At 44.2% G+C, this 19,377-nt stretch overlaps 1 protein-coding gene across 26 annotated transcripts in view; it reads left to right on the top strand.

Moving 5' to 3' along the window:
• Positions 1 to 19,377, top strand: part of CDK12 (cyclin dependent kinase 12) — a 141,463-nt gene that overhangs the window by 28,500 nt on the left and 93,586 nt on the right. For all 26 annotated transcript variants that reach the window (XR_002730002.2, XR_002729994.2, XR_002729992.2 and 23 more), the window contains exons 4-7: positions 1,865 to 2,004; positions 3,601 to 3,771; positions 8,932 to 9,121; positions 17,892 to 17,948. Coding sequence is in view for 3 of the 26 variants with exons in the window: in XM_023204266.2 (XP_023060034.1) it covers positions 1,865 to 2,004; positions 3,601 to 3,771; positions 8,932 to 9,121; positions 17,892 to 17,948 (558 nt within the window). In the remaining 23 variants the exon portion in view is untranslated. The remainder of the gene's footprint in view (positions 1 to 1,864; positions 2,005 to 3,600; positions 3,772 to 8,931; positions 9,122 to 17,891; positions 17,949 to 19,377) is intronic.

Raw genomic sequence — 19,377 nt, forward strand, 5'->3', positions numbered from 1 at the left:
TTAGCATTTCTCTCTTAATAATAAAAATAGTTACTTATTATTATTTATATTATTTATACAATTATTTATATAACATATATTATATATATAATAGTACGTATTATTGTCATAGTTTCATATATATATATTTTTGAGACGGAGTTGCGTTCTTTGTTGCCCAGGCTGGGGTGCAGTGGTGCTATCTCTGCTCATCTCAACCTCCGCCTCCCTGGTTCAAGCGATTCTCCTGCCTCAACCTCCCGAGTAGCTGGGATTATGGGCACACGCCACCACACCAGGCTCATTTTTGTATTTTTAGTAGAGTTGGGGGTTTCACCATGTTGGCCAGGCTGGTCTCAAACTCCTGACCTCAGGTGATCCACCGCCTTGGCCTCCCAAAGTGCTGGTCTCGAACTCCTGACCTCAGGTGATCCACCGCCTTGGCCTCCCAAAGTGCTGGGATTACAGGCATGAGCCGCCATGTCCAGCCTTATATTTTCATAGTAGCCTTAGCATGTAGCGATTAATTTCCCATTTTATAGTTGAAGCCATGCCTGAGAGAGGTGAGAAAGTAAGCAACAAATCTGTTATTTCAGCTTATGTCTTCTTAAAGCTATAGCCTTGTGCCTTAGCCACTGTGAGAGACTGTGTATTTTTTTTTTTTTTTTTTTGAGACAGAGTCTCACTCTGTCACCCAGGCTGGAATGCAGTGGTGCGATCTTGCTCACTGTATCCTCTGCCTCCTGGATTCAGGCGATTCTCCTGCCTCAGAGTAGCTGGGAGTACAGGTGTACACCACCACGCCTGGATAATTTTTGTATTTTTAGTGGAGACGGGTTTCACCTTCTTGGTCAGACTGGTCTTGAACTTCTGACCTCGTGATCCACCTGCCTCAGTCTGCTAAAGTACTGGGATTACAGGCAGGAGCCACCGAGCCCAGCTTGTTTATGTATTTTATGTTAGGTTTTTATTTATTTATTATTTATTTATTTATTTTTGAGAGAGAGTCTCACTCTGTTGCCCAGACTATTGCCCAGGAGTGCAGTGGCGCAATCTCTGTTGCCCAGGAGTGCAGTGACGCAAACTCCGCTCACTGCAACCTCTGCCTCCCAGGTTCAAGCGATTCTTCTGCCTCTGCCTCCCAGGTAGCTGGGACTACAAGCGCCCACCACCGTGGCTGACTGCGTCTTCATATATTTCATATCGTTTAATTTCTGACTTTTTAGTAAAAAATGTATAAAAGATACAGGAGTGGCTGGGTGCGATGGCTCATGCTTGTAATCCCAGCACTTTGGGAGGCCGAGGCGGGCGGATCATAGGGTCAAGAGATCGAGACCATCTTGGCCAACATGGTGAAACCCCATCTCTACTGAAAATACAAAAATTAGCTGGGCGTTATGGCGCCTGCCTGTAGAGTACTAAGGAAGAATAAAAGCTTTTTAAATTTAGCTCGTGACAGAGCGAGACTCCGTCTCAAAAAAAAGATACAGGAGTTAGTGAAATCATCATAAAAGAATCCTTTTTCTTTGACTAGATTTCATTTTCTTTTTTTTTTTTTTGAGTCAGAGTCTCTCTCTGTCACCCAGGCTGGAGTGCAATGACATGACCTTGGCTCACTGTCACCTCTGTCTCCTGGGTTCAAGCAATTCTCCTGCCTCAGCCTCCTGAGTAGCTGGGACTACAGGCACCCGCCACCACGCCTGGCTAATTTTTTGTATATTCAGTAGAGACGGGGTTTCACCGTGTTAGCCAGGGTGGTCTCGATCTCCTGACCTCGTGATCCGCCTGCCTCAGTCTCCCAAAGTGCTGAGATTACAGGCGTGAGCCTCCGCGCCAGGCCAACTTCATTTTCTTAAATAACTGTTTTGTTGTTTTTCCTTTTTAGAATTTGTTGTCCTCGTTATGGAGAAAGAAGACAAACAGAAAGCGACTGGGGGAAACGCTGTGTGGACAAATTTGACATTATTGGGATTATTGGAGAAGGAACCTATGGCCAAGTATATAAAGCCAAGGACAAAGACACAGGTAAATATTGCCACAAAATTTTAGATGTCAGAATGCTAACAATTTAGCATTCCTAATATCTTAAGTAGATTTAGCAAAAGTAAATTCTGAGGTGTTTTTCTTTTTTTTTTTTTTGAAGCGGAGTCTTGCTCTGTCCCCCAGGCTGGAGTGCAGTGATGTGATCTCACTGCAAGCTCCGCCTCTCGGGTTCACTCCATTCTCCTGCCTCAGCTTCCTGAGTAACTGGGATTACAGACCGTGCGCAACCACACCTGACTAATTTTTGTTTTTTTTTAGTAGAGACAAGGTGTCACTGTGTCATCCAGGCTGGTCTTGAACTCCTGACCTCAAGCAGTCTGTCTGCCTTGGCCTCCCAAAGTGCTGGGATTATAGGTGTGAGCGCTGGGCCTTGTTTTATTTTTATTTTTGATATGGAGTCTTGCACTGTCATCCAGGCTGGAGTGCAGTGGGTCAGTCTCTGCTCACTGCAGGCTCCGCCTCCTGGGTTCAAGTGATACCCCTGCATCAGCCCCTTGAGTAGCTGACATTATAGGCACGTGCCACCAAGCCCAGCTAATTTCTGTATTTTTAGTAGAGATGGGGTTTTACCATGTTGGCCAGGCGGTCTCGAACTCCAGTCTGGTCTCAAACTCCTAACCTGAAATGATCCACCCACCTCAGCCTCCCTAAGTGCTGGGATTACAGGCGTGAGCCACCATGCCTGGCCAAATTTTTAGTTCTAATTTTGTCTCCTAAAGTTAATTGAGTAGATCAAAGGTTTCCAAAAGAATACTATAATTATAATTTTTAAAACTCTCCAGCTGGGTGCGGTGACTCATGCCTATAATTTCAGCACTTTGGGAGGCCAGGTGGGCAGATCACAAGGTCAGGAGATTGAGACCATCCTGGCTAACATGGTGAAACCCCCGTGTCTACTAAAAAAAGAAAAAATTAGCCGGGCATGGTGCCACACGCCTGTAGTCCCAGCTACTCAGGAGGCGGAGGCAGGAGAATCACTTGAACCTAGGAGGCGGAGGTTGCAGTGAGCGGATGTCATGCCACTGCACTGCAGCCTGGGTGACAGAGCAAGACTGTCTCCAAAAAAAAAAAAAAAATTCCATATCTTAAGATAAAATTAAAACCAAGAAAGGGAATATAGAATTTCCTTTTTTGTTTTTTTATTGAGGAGGAGTCTCACTCTGTCACCCAGGGTGGAGTGCAATGATGCGATCTTGGGTCACTGCAACCTCCACCTCCTACGTTCAAGCGATTCTCCTGTCTCAGCCTCCCGAGTAGCTGGGATTACAGGCGTCCACCACCATGCCTGGCTAATTTTTGTATTTTAGTAGAGACGGGGTTTCACCACGTTGGCTAGGCTGGTCTCAAATTCCTGACCTCAGGTGATCCACCCACCTCGGCCTCCAAAAGTGTTGGGATTACAGGTGTGAGCCACTGCGCCCGGCCTAGAGTTTACTTTTTAAAGGTGTATAAGTATCTCGTGTGTAAGCATTAAAGTAAGCACTAAGTTTGTCTTCCAGAGCAAGGGCATATATTGCTGGTTCACAATAGTGGCCAAAAATGCTGATTGATAATAACAGTTTACATTTGTTTCGGCAGGAGAACTAGTGGCTCTGAAGAAGGTGAGACTAGACAATGAGAAAGAGGGCTTCCCAATCACAGCCATTCGTGAAATCAAAATTCTTCGTCAGTTAATCCATCGAAGTGTTGTTAACATGAAGGAAATTGTCACAGATAAACAAGATGCACTGGATTTCAAGAAGGATAAAGGTACCAGCAAAGAATCACATTTTTACAGGGTAGACTGGTTCAATCTTTGCCTTTCTTTTTTTTTCTTTCTTTCTTTCTTATTTATCTGTTCAAATGGCTATGCATAAACATGAACCCAAATTTACCAGTCCCTGTTGAGCAATTAGTTGCCAATTTTCAATTAAAAAAAAAAAATAGGCCAGGTGCAGTGACTCACCCCTGTAATCCCAACACTTTGGGAGGCCGAGTTGGGTTGATCACCTGAGGTCGGGAGTTCGAGACCAGCCTGGCCAAAATGGTGAAACCCCATCTCTACTAAAAATACAATATTTAGCTGGGCATGGTGGCAAGCACCTGTAATCTTCAGCTGCTTGGGAGGCTGAGACAGGAGAATCATTTGAACCCGGTAGGCGGAGGTTGCAGTGAGTGGAGATCACGCCATTGCACTCCAGCCTGAGTGACAAGAGTAAAACTCTGTCTCAAAAAAAACTCCAAAAAACATAATAGCAATGCCTTGAGTATCTTTCTGCATAAATCTTTGTGTTATGATTTATTTTCATTGTATAGCATTTTTGATGTAAGAGTTATTTGGTCAAATGGATTTTCATGTTTAATGTCAGATTCCTTTTAAGAAAAATAGTATGTCCAGTGGGTATCCATCTGAGTGTATCATCCCCAACATTGAGTGTATCTTTTTTTTTTTTTTAATTTTGAGAAGGAGTCTCACTCTGTCGCCCAGGCTCAAGTGCAATGATGCAGTCTCGGCTCACTGCAACCTCCGCCTCCTGTGTTCAAGTGATTCTCCTGCCTCAGCCTTTGGAGTAGGTGGGATTACAGGCGCACACCACCACTGCTGGCTAATTTTTGTATTTTTATTAGAGACAAGGTTTCGCCATCTGGCTGGGCTGGTCTCAAACTCCTGACCCCAGGTGATCGCCCACCTCGGCCTCCCAAAGTGCTGGGATTACAGACGTGAGCCAGTGTACCCGGCCAAGTATATCTTTTTTAAAAATTGTCTTCTGGACTAGGTGTGGTTGCTCATGCCTATAATCCCAGTACTTTGGGAGGCCAAGGCAGGCGGATCACCTGAAGTCAGGAGTTTGAGACAAGCTGGCCAACGTGGTGAAACCCCTCTCTACTAAAAATGCAAAAATTCACTGGGCATGGTGCTGGGCACTTTTAATCCCAGCTACTGGGAAAGTTGAGGCAGGAGAATTGCTTGAACCTGGGAGGTAGAGGTTGCAGTAAGCCGAGATTGTGTCGCTGTACTTGAGCCTGGGCAACAGATCAAGACCCTATCTCCAAAAAAAAAATTGTCATCTGGATAGGTTAAGTATGATATTATTATTTTATATATTATTTTAATTTAATTTTTATTTTTTGAGACAGAGTCTCAGTGTGTCACCCAGGCTGGAGTACTGTGGTGATCATAGTTCATTACATCCTCAACCTCTAGGCTCAAGTGATTCTCCATGCCTCAGCCTCCTGATTAGCTGGGACAACAGGCATGCACCACCACATCCAGCTGATTTTTTATATTTTTAGTAGAAATGGGATCTCTCTATGTTGCCCAGGCAGGTCTCTAACTCCTGGGCTCAAGCAGTCTGCTCACCTTGGCCTCCTAAAGTGCTGGGATTACAGACACCGCACCCAGCCAATGTCATTTTGGATTATATTCCTAATATTTTGGGTCTTCTCTGTGTTACTACTTTTACTTTCTCTCCCTCTCTCTTTCTCTCTTTTTTTGTTTTTTGAGACAGAATCTTGCTCTGTCACCCAGGCTGCAGTGCAGTGACATGATCACAGCTCACTGTAACTGAACTCCTGGGTTCAAGTGATCCTCCTGACTCAGACTCCCAAGTAACTAGGACTAGACAGCACTCCTGGCTGATGTTTAAAAATTTTGGTAGAAACAGGATTTTGCTGTGTTGCCCAACCTGGTCGGATTTTTTTTGTTTTTTTTTTTTTTTGGTTTTTTTTTTGAGATGGAGTCTCACTCAGTCTCCCATGCTGGAGTGCAATGGCGTGATCTCTGCTCACTGCAAGCTCTGCCTCCCAGGTTCACGCCATTCTCCTGCCTCAGCCTCCCGAGTAGCGGGGACTACAGACGCCCACCACCACGCCTGGCTCATTTTTTTGTATTTCTAGTAGAGGCGGGGTTTCACTGTGTTCGCCAGGATGGTCTTGATCTCCTGACCTTGTGATCCTCCTGTCTTGGCCTCCCATAGTGCTAGGATTACAGGTGTGAGCCACCGTGCCTGGCCAACCCAGCCTGGTCTTGAACTCTGGGCCTCAAGCAGTCTTCCTGCTTTGGCCTCCTAAATTGCTGGGGTTATAGGCATTAGCCAACATACCTGGTCTCTTTTTTGAGATGTCCTTTGCCTACGTATTTTTTGCAATTTTAGTGTTTTTCTTATTAATTTGAGGTCTTAACTAAATCTCTCCAGGATACTTTTTTTTCTCTCTATTTTTTTTGAGATGGAGTCTTGCTGTGTCAGCCAGGCTGGAGTACAGTGGCATGATCTCGGCTGACTGCAATTTCCACCTCCTGGGTTCAAGCAGTTCTCCTGCCTCAACCTCCCAAGTAGCTGGGATTACAACTGTGCGCCACCACGCCCGGCTAACTGTTTTGTGTTTTTAGTAGAGATGGAGTTTCACCGTGTGGGCCAGGCTGGTTTCAAACTCCTGACCTCAAGTGATCTGCCCACCTTGGCCTCCCAAAGTGCTGGGATTACAGGCGTGAGCCACCGCGCCTGGCCATACTACTTTTTTTTTAGTTTTTTGTAGACAGAATCTTGCTTTCTCACCCAGGCTGGAGTACATTGGTGCAATCACAGCTTATTGTAGCCTCGAACTCCTGGGCTCATATGATTCTCTTGCTTCGGCCTCCCAAGTATCCAGGAATACAGGCAAGCACCATCACACCTAGCTAATTTATAAATTTTTTTGTGGAGATGCTGTCTCACTATTTTGCCCAGTCTGGTTTCCAAAGCTCAGGCAATCCTCTCACCTCAGCTTCTCAAAATGTGGGGATTGCAGGCATGAGTCACTGAACACAGCCCCAAATTTAAGGGATTGAATTTATTGATTCATTTTTCTCTCAATTTTTAAATACTACGATTTTATTTTTTTTTCCTTTATTTTTTTTTGGACGGAATCTTGCTCTTTTCACCCAGGCTGGAGTGCAGTGCCACTGTCTTGGCTCACTGCAACCTCCGCCTCCCAGGTTCAAGTAATTCTCATGCCTCAGCCTCCCTGAGTAGTTGGAATTACAGGTGCATGCCACCACGCCCAGGTAATTTTTGTATTTTTAGCAGAGTTAGGGTTTCACCACGTTGGCCAAGCTTGTCTTGAACTCCTGACCTCAAGTGATCTGGCCACCTTGGCCTCCCAAAGTGCTGGGATTACAGGCATGAACTACTGCACCCAGCCTCTTTTTTTTTTTTTTTTCTTGAGATGGAGTTTTGCTCTTGTTGCCTGGGCTGAAGTGCAATGGTGCAGTCTTGGCTCACTGCAACCTCTGCCTCCTGGGTTCAAGCGATTCTCCTGCCTTAGCTTCCCGTGTAGCTGGAATTATAGGCGCCTGCCATCATGCCTGGCTAATTTTTGTATTTTTTTTTTAGTAGAGATGGGGTTTCACCATGTTGGCCAGGTTGGTCTCGAACTCCTGACCTCAGGCAGTCCTCCTGTCTTGGCCTCCCAAAGTACTGGAATTACAGTGTGAGCCACCACGCCCAGCCAGTATTATGAATTTCACTAATAATTTATAACACATTTATTATGCTGTCCCTGGCATATTGAGTCCTGTTAACTTGTATAAAAACCTTTACAAAATAGTCATCAATAATATGTAACAAATGGGCGTGGTTGTGTTACAAATGCAGCTTCATTTACAGCAACAAGCAGCAGGCTGGCTCTGGTCTAAGGTCTGTAATTTGCTAACTGACTTAGGTCATTAAAGTCTAATAAGACAGGCTGAGCACAGTAGCTTATGCCTCTAACCTCAGCACTTTGGGATGTTGGGATGAAAGGATTGCCTGAGCCGAAGAGTTAGAGACCAGCCTGGGTACCATAGCAAGACCCTGTCTCTACAAAAAGTGAAAAACATTAACTGGGTGTGGTGGTGTGTGCCTGTATTCCCAGCTACATGAGAGGCTGAGGTGGAAGATTTGCTTGAGCCCAGGAATTTGAGGCTGTAGTGAGCCATGATCATGCCACTGCACTCCATCCTGGGCAACAGAATGAGACTCTGTCTCAAAAAAAAATAGAAAAAGGCTGGGTGTGGTGGCTGACGCCTGTAATCCGAACACTTTGGGAAGCCCAGGTGGGCGGATCACCTGAGGTCGGGAGTTTGAGACCAGCCTGACCAACATGGTGAAATCTTGTCTCTACTCAAAATACAAAAATTAACCGGGCGTGGTGGCACATACTTGTAATCCCAGCTACTCGGGGAGCTGAGGCAGGAGAATGGCTTGAACCCAGGAGACAGAGGTTGCAGTGAGCCAAGATAGTGCCACTGCACTCCAGCATGGGTGGCAGAGTGAGAGTCTGTCTTAAAAAAACAACCTAGTAATGCAACCCGATCAGGGCAGTTGCCCCCATGAAGAGGTGAGTAGTCCATACAGTACTAGACTAGGAATCAGAAGATTAATTTCTTTTTTTTCTTTTTTTTCTTTTTGAGAAGGAGTCTTGCTTTGTTACCCAGGCTGGAATGCAGTGGCACCATCTTAGCTCACTGTAACCTCCAGCTCCTGAGTTCAAGTGATTCTGCCGCCTCAGCCTCCCAAGTAGCTGGGATTATAGGCACGTGCCACCCATGCCCAACTAATTTTTTGTATTTTTTTTTTTTTAGTCAAAATGGGGTTTCACCATGTTAGGCAGGCTGGTGTTGAACTCATGACCTCAAGTGACCCGCCCTCCTCGGCCTCCCAAAGTGCTGGAATTACAGACATCTGCCACCGCGCCCAGCCACAGAAGATTAATTCAAATGTTAGCTCTGTTACTTATTATTAGGAAGGGCTAATTATTCAACTACTCTTAGTTTCAGTTTCTTCATCTATAAAATTCAAGGGTTTTTTCTAGACAGCCTATGGTCAACTCCAAAATTATATTAGGATTGAGGCATTGTTACTTCAGCATTCTTTTTTTTTCTTGTTTTTAATTTTTTTTCGTCTTGTGTAGGTGCCTTTTACCTTGTATTTGAGTATATGGACCATGACTTAATGGGACTGCTAGAATCTGGTTTGGTGCACTTTTCTGAAGACCATATCAAGTCGTTCATGAAACAGCTAATGGAAGGATTGGATTACTGTCACAAAAAGAATTTCCTGCATCGGGATATTAAGTGTTCTAACATTTTGCTGAATAACAGGTAACATAGTAACCAAATAAGATTAATCTCTTTCCTCTTCTCCTCTGACCTTTTTAGTTTCAAATGGTTAATTGGTATTATAATTAGACCTAATAGTGCAGTATTCACACACACATTGAGTTTTTAGTGATATTCCCTATGTTTAGTGTGGGAGAAACATGCCTGCTCCTTCAGCTGTTCTTGAGCCTTTCTCGGTTACCAGCTTTCTGAGTAAACATTGATGTGCAGTTGGTGATTGGCCTTTTCTGCCCAGTACTTACTCATAGGTTTTAATAGTGTAAACAAGCAGGAATCTGGTGATGAACAGGTGTTAATTCATCAGAAGTTTTTTATCATCTGCTTTCTTCTTTTCTGTTTATTTGCCTATACTGCATTGGTAATATCAGAGGTATGCACAGTAGGTTTTTTTTTTTTTTTGAGACGGAGTTTCACTCTTGTTGTCCAGGCTGGAGTGTAGTGGCGTGATCTCAGCTCACTGCAACCTCCACTTCCCAGGTTCAAGTGATTCTCCTGCCTCAGCCTCCCAAGTAGCTGGGATTACAGGCACCCGGCACCATGCTCAGCTAATTTTTGTATTTTTAGTAGAGATGGGGTTTCACTATATTGGCCAGGCTGGTCTTGAACTCCTGACCTCATGATCCACCCACCTTGGCCTCCTAAAGTGCTGGGATTACAGGTGTGAGCCACTGCGTCCGGCACACTAGTTTTTTTTGTTTTGTTTTTGAGACAGAGTCTCACTCTGTCGCCTAGGCTGGAGTGCAGTGGCGTGGTCTCAGCTCACCGCAAGCTCTGCCTCCCGGGTTCACGCCATTCTCCTGCCTCAGCCTCCCGAGTAGCTGGGATTACAGGCACCCACCGCCATACCCAGCTGATTTTTTGTATTTTTAGTAGAGGTGGGGTTTCACCGTGTTAGCCAGGATGGTCTCCATCTCCTGACCTTGTGATCCGCCCGCCTTGGCCTACCAAAGTGCTGGGATTACAGGTGTGAGCCACTGCGTCTGGCCCTGGCACACTAGTTTTTTTAACAGCCCTACTTGCTGAGGAATAAAGAACAAATCTGGTACCATTTAAATCGGGCAAGTATTTAGTTCTTTAGGTAATTAGGTTGGTTACCTCTATTTTTGTCTGATTGACTCATTGTTTTAAACATTTCGGTTCAGTTTTATGTGGCAGACATTATATAGGAAAAAGGAAAGATTATGACACATTTCCTCTCTTTATGGTGTAGAATAACCAATCTTGCATGGTTTCCTGGGACTTTCCAGATTTTAGCTCTAAAAGGCTCACATGCGACGATTGAACACTGGAACTCAAAACTTTTGCAGGAGAAATAAATTACTCAGTTCAGTAAACTTTTATTAAGCTCAATTTTTTTTCCCTTTGAATTTGAGAGTATCTGGAAAGATGTAGCCTTGAGGAATGAATAAGAATTTATCTGAAAAACTGATAGTGGGTGATCAAATTTCTAGGCAGAAGAAGCTGCATGCCACAAAAGCACATAAACATGAAAATAACATGTTATGTCTGGAAACCTATAAACAGGTCAGTATTTCTAGAGTAAGAAGAGGGAAGCACATAACGGCCAAGAGATGAAGCTGGATAGTTACATGGAGCGCATTTATGGATCTTGTATGCCCCACTTAGGAACTTAAACTTTATCTGTATTTGACAAGGATCAGCATAACTTGAACCCAGGAGGTGGAGGCTGCAGTGAGGTGAGATCAATCCAGCCTGGGCGACAGAGCGAGACTCCATCTCAAAAAAAGAAATAATCTTGGACTGAGTCTAATCACTCTGTCGCCCAGGCTGGAGTTCAATGGCAGGATCTCACTGCAACCTCCAACTCCTGAATTCAGGCGATGCTCCTGCCTCAGCCTCCTGAGTAGCTGGGATTACAGGTGTCCGCCACCATGCCCAGCTAATTTTTCTTTTTTTAGTAGAGATGGGGTTTCACCATATTGGCCAGGCTGGTCTTGAACTCCTGACCTCAAGTATCTGCCCGCCTTGGCCTCCCAAAGTGCTGGTATTACAGGCGTGAGCCACTGTGTCCGGCCAAAAGAGTATTTCTTTATGTTGCTTTCTCTGACTCATAATTCCTAGTAAAGTTGGAGGTTGGTGACTATATATATAGTAAATAATGCATTAAGAACTTCTGGCCTATAGTATAGTATACTTTCTGCTGTTCCCTTTACTCCTCCATGAGGAGATGTCTGAAAGCAGGGAATAATTGCAGCTCCGTTTGGTGTCCTTTCTGGTGGGTAAGGCCCCTTTTGCTTCCTGACTTTCCAGAGTCAGAAAGCTGATGAGGTCCCAGACTAAATTGAATTTCCTCCTCAGGTTGCTAAGCAGGATACAGGAATCCCATGGTCTAGCCTGATCCATCCAGCCTCTTCCCTTACCCACTTAGCTGTGTCTACTCAGACCTCTGGGTGAGACGGCCTGGAGAAAACGGTGAAGGGTTGTCAGCTGGGCAAGGAAGAGAGAGAACAGTTGGCAAGAGAGAGAGAGAAGAACAGGGTTGGATTCCTTGATGTTCATTATATTTTAATTACAAAGTATAAATGAGACCAAATCATTTTATATAGAAGAGAGACGCAGTCAGTCTTCTGTTTTGGAAAGGTCGCCAAATTATCACTTTATGCTCATAAACTAGAGGCAGAGAGACCCTCTAAAAACTTTGTAAGAAATGGTCAGTGCTTCAAGCACTACTTGAATATAACCAGACACTACTATACACTACTATAACCAGACACTACTACTATATAACCCAGACACTACTAGTAGGGATGGACTCAGTAGATCTGTAGACTTTGGTTGAATGAGTGAATGGTAGATAGTGAATTAGAGAAAGTAAGATCACTCAGAAGTTTCTGACTTGAAAAACTATCTAGATGGGTGGCACTACTAGCCAATACAAGGAAGACAGAAGAGTAGGATGGATGGGGTAACAGGCAAATCTCTTTTGGATATGTCTTTTATATATCCGGGGTAGTGATATTTAATAATTGGTAGAATTCCAAACTGCCAGTACAGATTTGGTAGTTACCAAGCATAGAAAATATATCAGAAATGTCACCCAAGAGAAATTGTCAGAGAGATAGGAAGAAAATAAGGAAAATATGAATGCAAGATAGGCAAGTTTAAGAAGGGAGTGATCATTGATGTCATATGATGCAGGCAAATTATAAGAGAATCTGAAAATTAAAAGGTCAGTAGTGATATTAGTATGGAGTAAGGGGATGAGTAGCACAATTAATGGGAAGGTAGTGATAGGGGGTGTCTTTAATTTTTAATTTTAAGGATGGCAGATATTTGAATATATTTAAATGCTAAGGGGAGGCCAATGTGGTGGCTCACATGTGAAATCTTAACACTTTGGGAGGCTGAGCTGGGCAGGTCACTTGATGCTAGGAGTTCGAGACCAGCCTGGCCAACATAGCAAAACTCTGTCTCTACTAAAAGTACAAAAATTAGCTGAGCTTGGTGGTGCATGCCTCTAATCCCGTCCCAGGCCCAGGAGGCCAAGGCATGAGAATTGCTTGAACCTGGGACGCAGAGATTGCACCACTGCACTCTAGCCTGGGTGACAGAGCAAGACCCTGTCTCAAAAAAAAAAAAAAAAAAAAACTGCTAAGGAGAGAGAAAATCTATACAAAGGGAGCAGTTAAAGATTTGGGGGCTGGGTACAGTGGCTCACTGCTGTAATCCCAGCACTTTGGGAGGCCGAGGTGGGCGGATCACGAGGTCAGGAGATCGAGATCATCTTGTCCAACGTGGTAAAGCCCTGTCTCTACTAAAATACAAAAAATTAGCTGGGTGTGGTGGCATGTGACTGTAATCCCAGCTACTTGGGAGGCTGAGGCAGGGGAATCGCTTGAACCTGGGAGACGGAGGTTGCAGTGAGTTGAGATCGCGCCACTGCACTCTAGCCTGGCAACAGACCAAGACTCTGTCTCGGAAAAAAAAAAGGCCGGGTGTGGTGGCTCACGCCTGTAATCCCAGCACTTTGGGAGGCTGAGGCAGGCGGATCATGAGGTCAAGAGATCGAGACCATCCTGGCCAATATGGTGAAACCTTGTCACTACTGAAAATACAAAAACTAACTGGATATGGTGGCACATGCCTATAGTCCCAGCTGCTCAGGAGGTTGAGGCAGGAGAATCGTTTGAACCCGGGAGGCGGAGGTTGCAGTGAGCTGAGTTCGCGCCACGGCACTCCACCCGGGTGACAGAGCGAGATTCCGTCTCAAAAATAAATTAAAAAATAAAAAATAAAAAAGATTTGGCAAAGAACCAAAATAATTTAAAGGAGCAAGGTTCTAGAATAGATGGGATCGAGGCCACAGGTGGAGGGATTGATTATCCTTGGTCAAGAAAAGAGATTGACATACTTTTTATGTGTCGTTGAACCTTGAACAACGCAGGTTTCAACTGTGGCATGTCCACTTATACACAGATTTTTATCCAACCAAAGACAAATAAAAAACAGTTTGCAGTATATGAAAGTTGTGTATATGGAGTACCAGTGTTTCATATATGCTGGTTCTGTAAAGCCTACTGCAGGACTTGAGTTTGCTTGAATTTTGGTATATATGGGAGTCTTGGAACCAATCCCATAGATATACTGAGGGATAACTGTAATTAAAAGGAAAGAGGAAAGTAAGATTATAGATGGAAGTAAGTTTACTGGAAAAAGGTAGGATGTTAAGTACCTCTCACCTAATGACTTTAATTTTTTCACTGAAGAAGGTCATTTATTAAGTAAGTGTAAGAGGGTAGGGGATGGATTAGAGCATTAAGGAGAATGCCAAAGGTCTCTAATGACAGCCTTACTGAATGAAAGTTGCAGATTACAGGCAAGTAAAAGGACTAATCAGTAGCATTCAGGAATTAACAGAGAGGAAAATCACTCATTTTGCAGTGGCACCATTCAATATGATTATATGATTTTTTATTTTTATTTTTTTTGAGATGGAGTCTCACTCTGTCACCCAGGCTGGAGTGCAGTGGCGCTATCTCAGCTCACTGCAACCTCTGCCTCCCGGGTTCAAGCAGTTCTCCTGCCTCTGCCTCCCGAGTAGTTGGGACTACAGGTGCATGCCACCACACCTGGCTAATTTTTGTATTTTTAGAGACGGGGTTTCACCATGTTGGCCAGGCTAGGTCTCAAACCTCTGACCTCAAGTGATCCACCCACCTCAGCCTCCTAAAGTGCTAGGATTACAGGTGTGAGCCACCACGCCCGGCCAATTATGTGATTTTTATTCTTCGCACTTGTGTTCAGCTCTCTGGGTAGAGCAGAAAAGGCAGATTTTCTAATGATCCAGAATTAGGGACTTATGGATTCGCTATGTCACAAGCTAAGGGAACCAGGAAGACAGTAGTTTGGTTAATTAGCCAAGGGGTCCAGGCAGGCAAGGGAAGGAAGTATTATGTGAGAGAGGGCTGAACTGGGAGTGAGTGGAGGCACTGTGTACTTGAAGGTCTTGTCAAAAGGCAAAAATGTTAAACCATGGTCTCAGAAAGAATTCTCCACATATTTCTATATTCATCTTATTCCTTTGAGACAGGACATAAACAATATGATGGCACTTCTTTTGTATTTTATTTTTTTTATTTATTTATTTTGTATTTTATTTTTTGAGATGGAGTCTCGCCGTGTCACCCAGGCTGGAGTGCCGTGGCACAATCTCGGCTCACTGCAACCTCGGCCTCCCGCGTTCAAGCGATTCTCCTGCCTCAGCCTCCCAAGTGGCTAGGACTATAGGTGTCTGCCGCCACGCCCATCTGATGTTTGTATTTTTAGTAGAGACGGGGTTTCACCTGGTTTCACCAGGCTGGTTTCAAACTCCTGACTTAAATGATCCGCCTGCCTCAGTCTCCCAAAGTGTTGGGACTACAGGCGTGAGCCACTGCACCCAGCCTGTTCTATTTTATATAGCAAAAAGTTACCAATACTTCCACACTTCATACTGAGTCACCTTAATGGTTTAGTTGAAAGGAAAAGCAGGAGTCAGTAAAAGTGCTATCAGTGGCCTGGCTTGGTGACTCATGCCTGTAATCCCAGCACTTTGGGAGGCCAAGGCAGGTGGATCACCTGAGGTAGGGAGTTCAAGACCAGCCTGACCAACATGGAGAAACGCCATCTCTACTAAAAATACAAAATTAGCCATGAGTGGTGGTGCATGCCTATAATCCCAGCCACTCGGGAGGCAGAGGTTGCAAGTGAGCCGAGATAGCGCCATTGCACTCCAGCCTGGGCAACAAGAGTGAAACTCAATCTTTAAAAAAAAAAGTGCTATCAACAGGTTCTATAGCAGACTAAATTCATTTAATAAACATTTATTTCATACCTAGTATGAGCCAGGCAGGAAATATGTTAGATGCTGGTGATATTCGGGTCTACCCTGATTTCTGTAACTATATATTCATTTCTATTTTAACTTTCAGTCACACTATGTGCCTTGAATCTTGAATCGTCTCAGGCTTTCAGAGTAAGGATGCCAAGTAATTTGAGGATCATCTTTGTCTTAATATAAGTTAACTATTTCTTTCTGCTTTTCTCACAATTTGCTTATAAATTGAACTTAATGTAATGGTTTTTGGGGCAAATGGATAAGGTACCTTTAAACTTGACTAGGAATAAGCATTGATTTAATGTAGAAGTTTGTTGCTGGTAGTTACCTTGTTTTAATATTGTCCCATGTTCATATTTTGGGGAGCACCTCTTGACCTTTTTTCTGTACTACATATTCAGTATCCCCTGTACTTGAGATGAAAATTCTTTTGGATTTCAGATTTTTTTAAATTTTGGAATATTTACATTATATTTACTGGTTCTGAACATCCCAAATCTGAAATGTTCCAGTGAGTATATCCTTTGAGTATCATGTTGGCACTCAAAAAGTTTCAGATTTTGCTTCAGACAGAGACGGGGGGGGAAAAGGTTCTGAAAAATTTTGGATTTCAGATTTTTGGATTTGGATACGCAATCTGTATCTCATTTTTTTGCCTGATCTGAGCTATTAGACACCTACACCGGCTTCCTGTAAGAGAGCAAGCTGGCTTTTCATGCCCTAAGAGGTAGCAAGGCTGTAAATATGACTAAAGAGGTTACAGGAATTTAGATAATGATCATAATCCAAAGTAGTCAATAAATAGTTGTTGGGTTTTTTTGCATTGTCCACCCCCTCCAATGAATAAATAGTTTTAAAATAGATTCCCAACATTTTGCCTTGCAGTTTTCAAAATTATTCCTTCATGTAGGAGGAGAGAGAGCATCAGGAAAAATAACTAATGCTTGCTGGGCTTAATACTTTGGTGATGGGTCAAGAGGTTCAGCAAACCACCATGGCACACATTTACCTGTGTAACAAACCTGCACATGTACCCTGGAACTTAAAAAAAAAACAAAATTCCTTTCTTTCACTGTCAAGGATAGAATATTGAGCAGAGGCCAGTTATGGTGGCCCATGCCTGCACTTCCAGCCCTTTGGGAGGCTGAGGAGGGAGGATCACTTGAGCACAGGAATTTAAGACCAGTCTGGGCAACACAGGGGAACTCTGCCTCTACAAAAAAATAAAATAATTAGCTGAGCATATTGGTGCATGCCTGTAGTCCCAGTTACTCGGGAGGCTGAGGCTAGAGAATCACTTGAACCCGGGAGATCATCAAGGCTGCAGTGAGCCACGGTTGCACCACTGCACTCCAGCCTGGGTGATAGAGTGAGACTCTGTCTCCAAAAAAAAAAAAAAAGAAACATTACTGAGCAGAGTGAAACATGGTTGGGATCTCCTTGAAGTGATTCTCAAAGCCTGATTCTCAGGCCAGCTGCATTGGCATCACATATGGGCCTGCTAGAAATGCAGATTCATGAGCCACGTTCTACTGAGTCAGCATCTCTAAGAATGGGGCCCAGGAAACTGGGTTTCTTTGCTTGTTTTTTCAGAGATAGGGTCTTGCTGTATTGCGCAAGCTAGAGTGCAGTGGCCTCCCAAAGTTCTGGGATTACAGGTGTGAGCCACCATGCCCAGTCTGTTTGCCCTCTTAAATCTTTCTCAATCTAGAACAGCTCATTTCTTTTTTTCCCAACAATAACTATTTAATCTAGCAGGTTCTAGGTACTATTGTTTACCATGAAATAAACTTAGCTAGGGAGTCAAATTCAGAAAATGTAATAGTAGTTTGTTTTTTTTTTTTAAAGCCTACGGCATTATAATTGAACTAGTCAAAAAAGGTTTAATTAGGGGGATTGAGTGTTAAGAGTAGAAGTAATCATGAACTGGGTATTGTATGAAATTTTTTTTTTTTTCTTTTTTTTTGAGACGGAGTCTCGCTCTGTCGCCCCGGCTGGAGTGCAGTGGCTGGATCTCAGCTCACTGCAAGCTCCGCCTCCCGGGTTTACGCCATTGTCCTGCCTCAGCCTCCCGAGTAGCTGGGACACAGGCGCCCACCACATCGCCTGGCTAGTTTTTTTGTATTTTTTTAGTAGAGACGGGGTTTCACCATGTTAGCCAGGATGGTCTCTATCTCCTGACCTCGTGATCCACCCGTCTCGGCCTCCCAAAGTGCTGGGATTACAGGCTTGAGCCACCGCGCCCAGCCTGTATGAAATTTTTAAAAAAGAAAGAGAAAAGAGTAGAACGAAGAGAGCAGAAGTTAAAGTTTATTTTTGTAATTCCTTTAGCTCCTAACTTGGCGCATGACTTTTCAGGTGTATTTTGGAGGCCACTACTATTGCTTATGAAAATAATTGTTTTTTGTTTTACAGTGGGCAAATCAAACTAGCAGATTTTGGACTTGCTCGGCTCTATAACTCTGAAGAGAGGTAAGGCATTAATAAAATTACATATGGGAAATAAGGTTTGTTTTTTTGAGGCAGGGTCGTACTCTGTTGCTCAGGCTGGAGTACCTGGCTTGATCTCAGCTCACTGCAGCCTCAACCTCTGTGGGCTCAGGTGATTCTCCCACCCTAATCTCACAAGTAGCTGGGACCATAGGTGGGTACTATCACACCTGGCTAATTTGTGTATTTTTAGTAGAGACAGGGTTTTGCTATGTTGCCCAGGGTAGTATTGAACTCCTGGGCTCAAGCTATCTACCTGCCTGAGCCTCCCAAAGTGCTGGGATTATAGGACGTGAGCCACCGCAACCAGCCAGTAATCTTTTTTTTTTTTTTTTTTGAGACAGAGTCTTGCTCAGTCGCCCAGACCAGAGTGCAGTGGTGCAATCTCGGCTCACTGCAAGCTCTGCCTCCCGGGTTCAAGCCATTCTCCTGCCTCAGCCTCCCGAGTAGCTGGGACTACAGGCGCCCGCCACCATGCCTGGCTAATTTTTTGTGTTTTTAGAAGAGAAAGGGTTTCACCATGTTAGCCAGGATGGTCTCAATCTCCTGACCTCATGATCTACCCGCCTTGGCCTCCCAAAGTGCTGGGATTACAGGTGTGAGCCACTGCCCAGCCTTTTCTTTTTGTTTTTTTGGTTTTTTTTTTGAGACAGAGTCTCACTCTGTCACCTGGGCTGGAGTGCAGTGGCGTGATCTCCACGCACTGCAACATCCACCTCTCAGGTTCAAGCAATTCTCCTGTCTCAGCCTCCCGAGTAGCTGGGATTACAGGTGCCTGCCACTATTCCCAGCTAATTTTTGTATTTTTAGTAGAGACGGGGTTTCATCATGTTGGCCAGGCTGGTCTCAAACTCCTGACCTCGTGATTCATCTGCCTCGGCTTCTCAAAGTGCTGGGATTACAGGCATGAGCCACTGCACCCAGCTAAGAATCTTTTTTATTCCTGGATATTCTAGTATTCTGCAAGTTGCAGCAACTGTTAGAGTTCCCTAATTATCTGCAAGCGTTGTCACTTAGATTTTAGGCAGCAAATTTTATCTAAATTCTTGAATCGTCCCTTGGCTGGAATAAATAAAGTAGAATGGAAGTTATTTATTTCTCTCTCTTTTCTCTTCTCTTCCTTTTTCTTTTTCTTTCCCGGAGATTTGCACTTGTTGCCCAGGCTGGAGTGTAATGGCACAATCTTGCTCACTGAAACCTCTGCTTCCCAGGTTCAAGCAATTCCCCTGCCTCAGCCTCCCAACTAACTGGGATTACAGGCATGCACCACCACGCCTGGCTAATTTTGTATTTTTAGTGGAGACGGGGTTTCTCCTTGTTGATCACGCTGCTCTGGAATTCCCAACCTTAGGTGATCCACCCCACTCGGCCTCCCAAAGTGCTGGGATGACAGGTGTGAGCCACCGCGCCT

Source organism: Piliocolobus tephrosceles, chromosome 16 (assembly GCF_002776525.5).
Source record: "Piliocolobus tephrosceles isolate RC106 chromosome 16, ASM277652v3, whole genome shotgun sequence".
Classification (NCBI taxonomy): Eukaryota; Metazoa; Chordata; class Mammalia; order Primates; family Cercopithecidae; genus Piliocolobus; species Piliocolobus tephrosceles.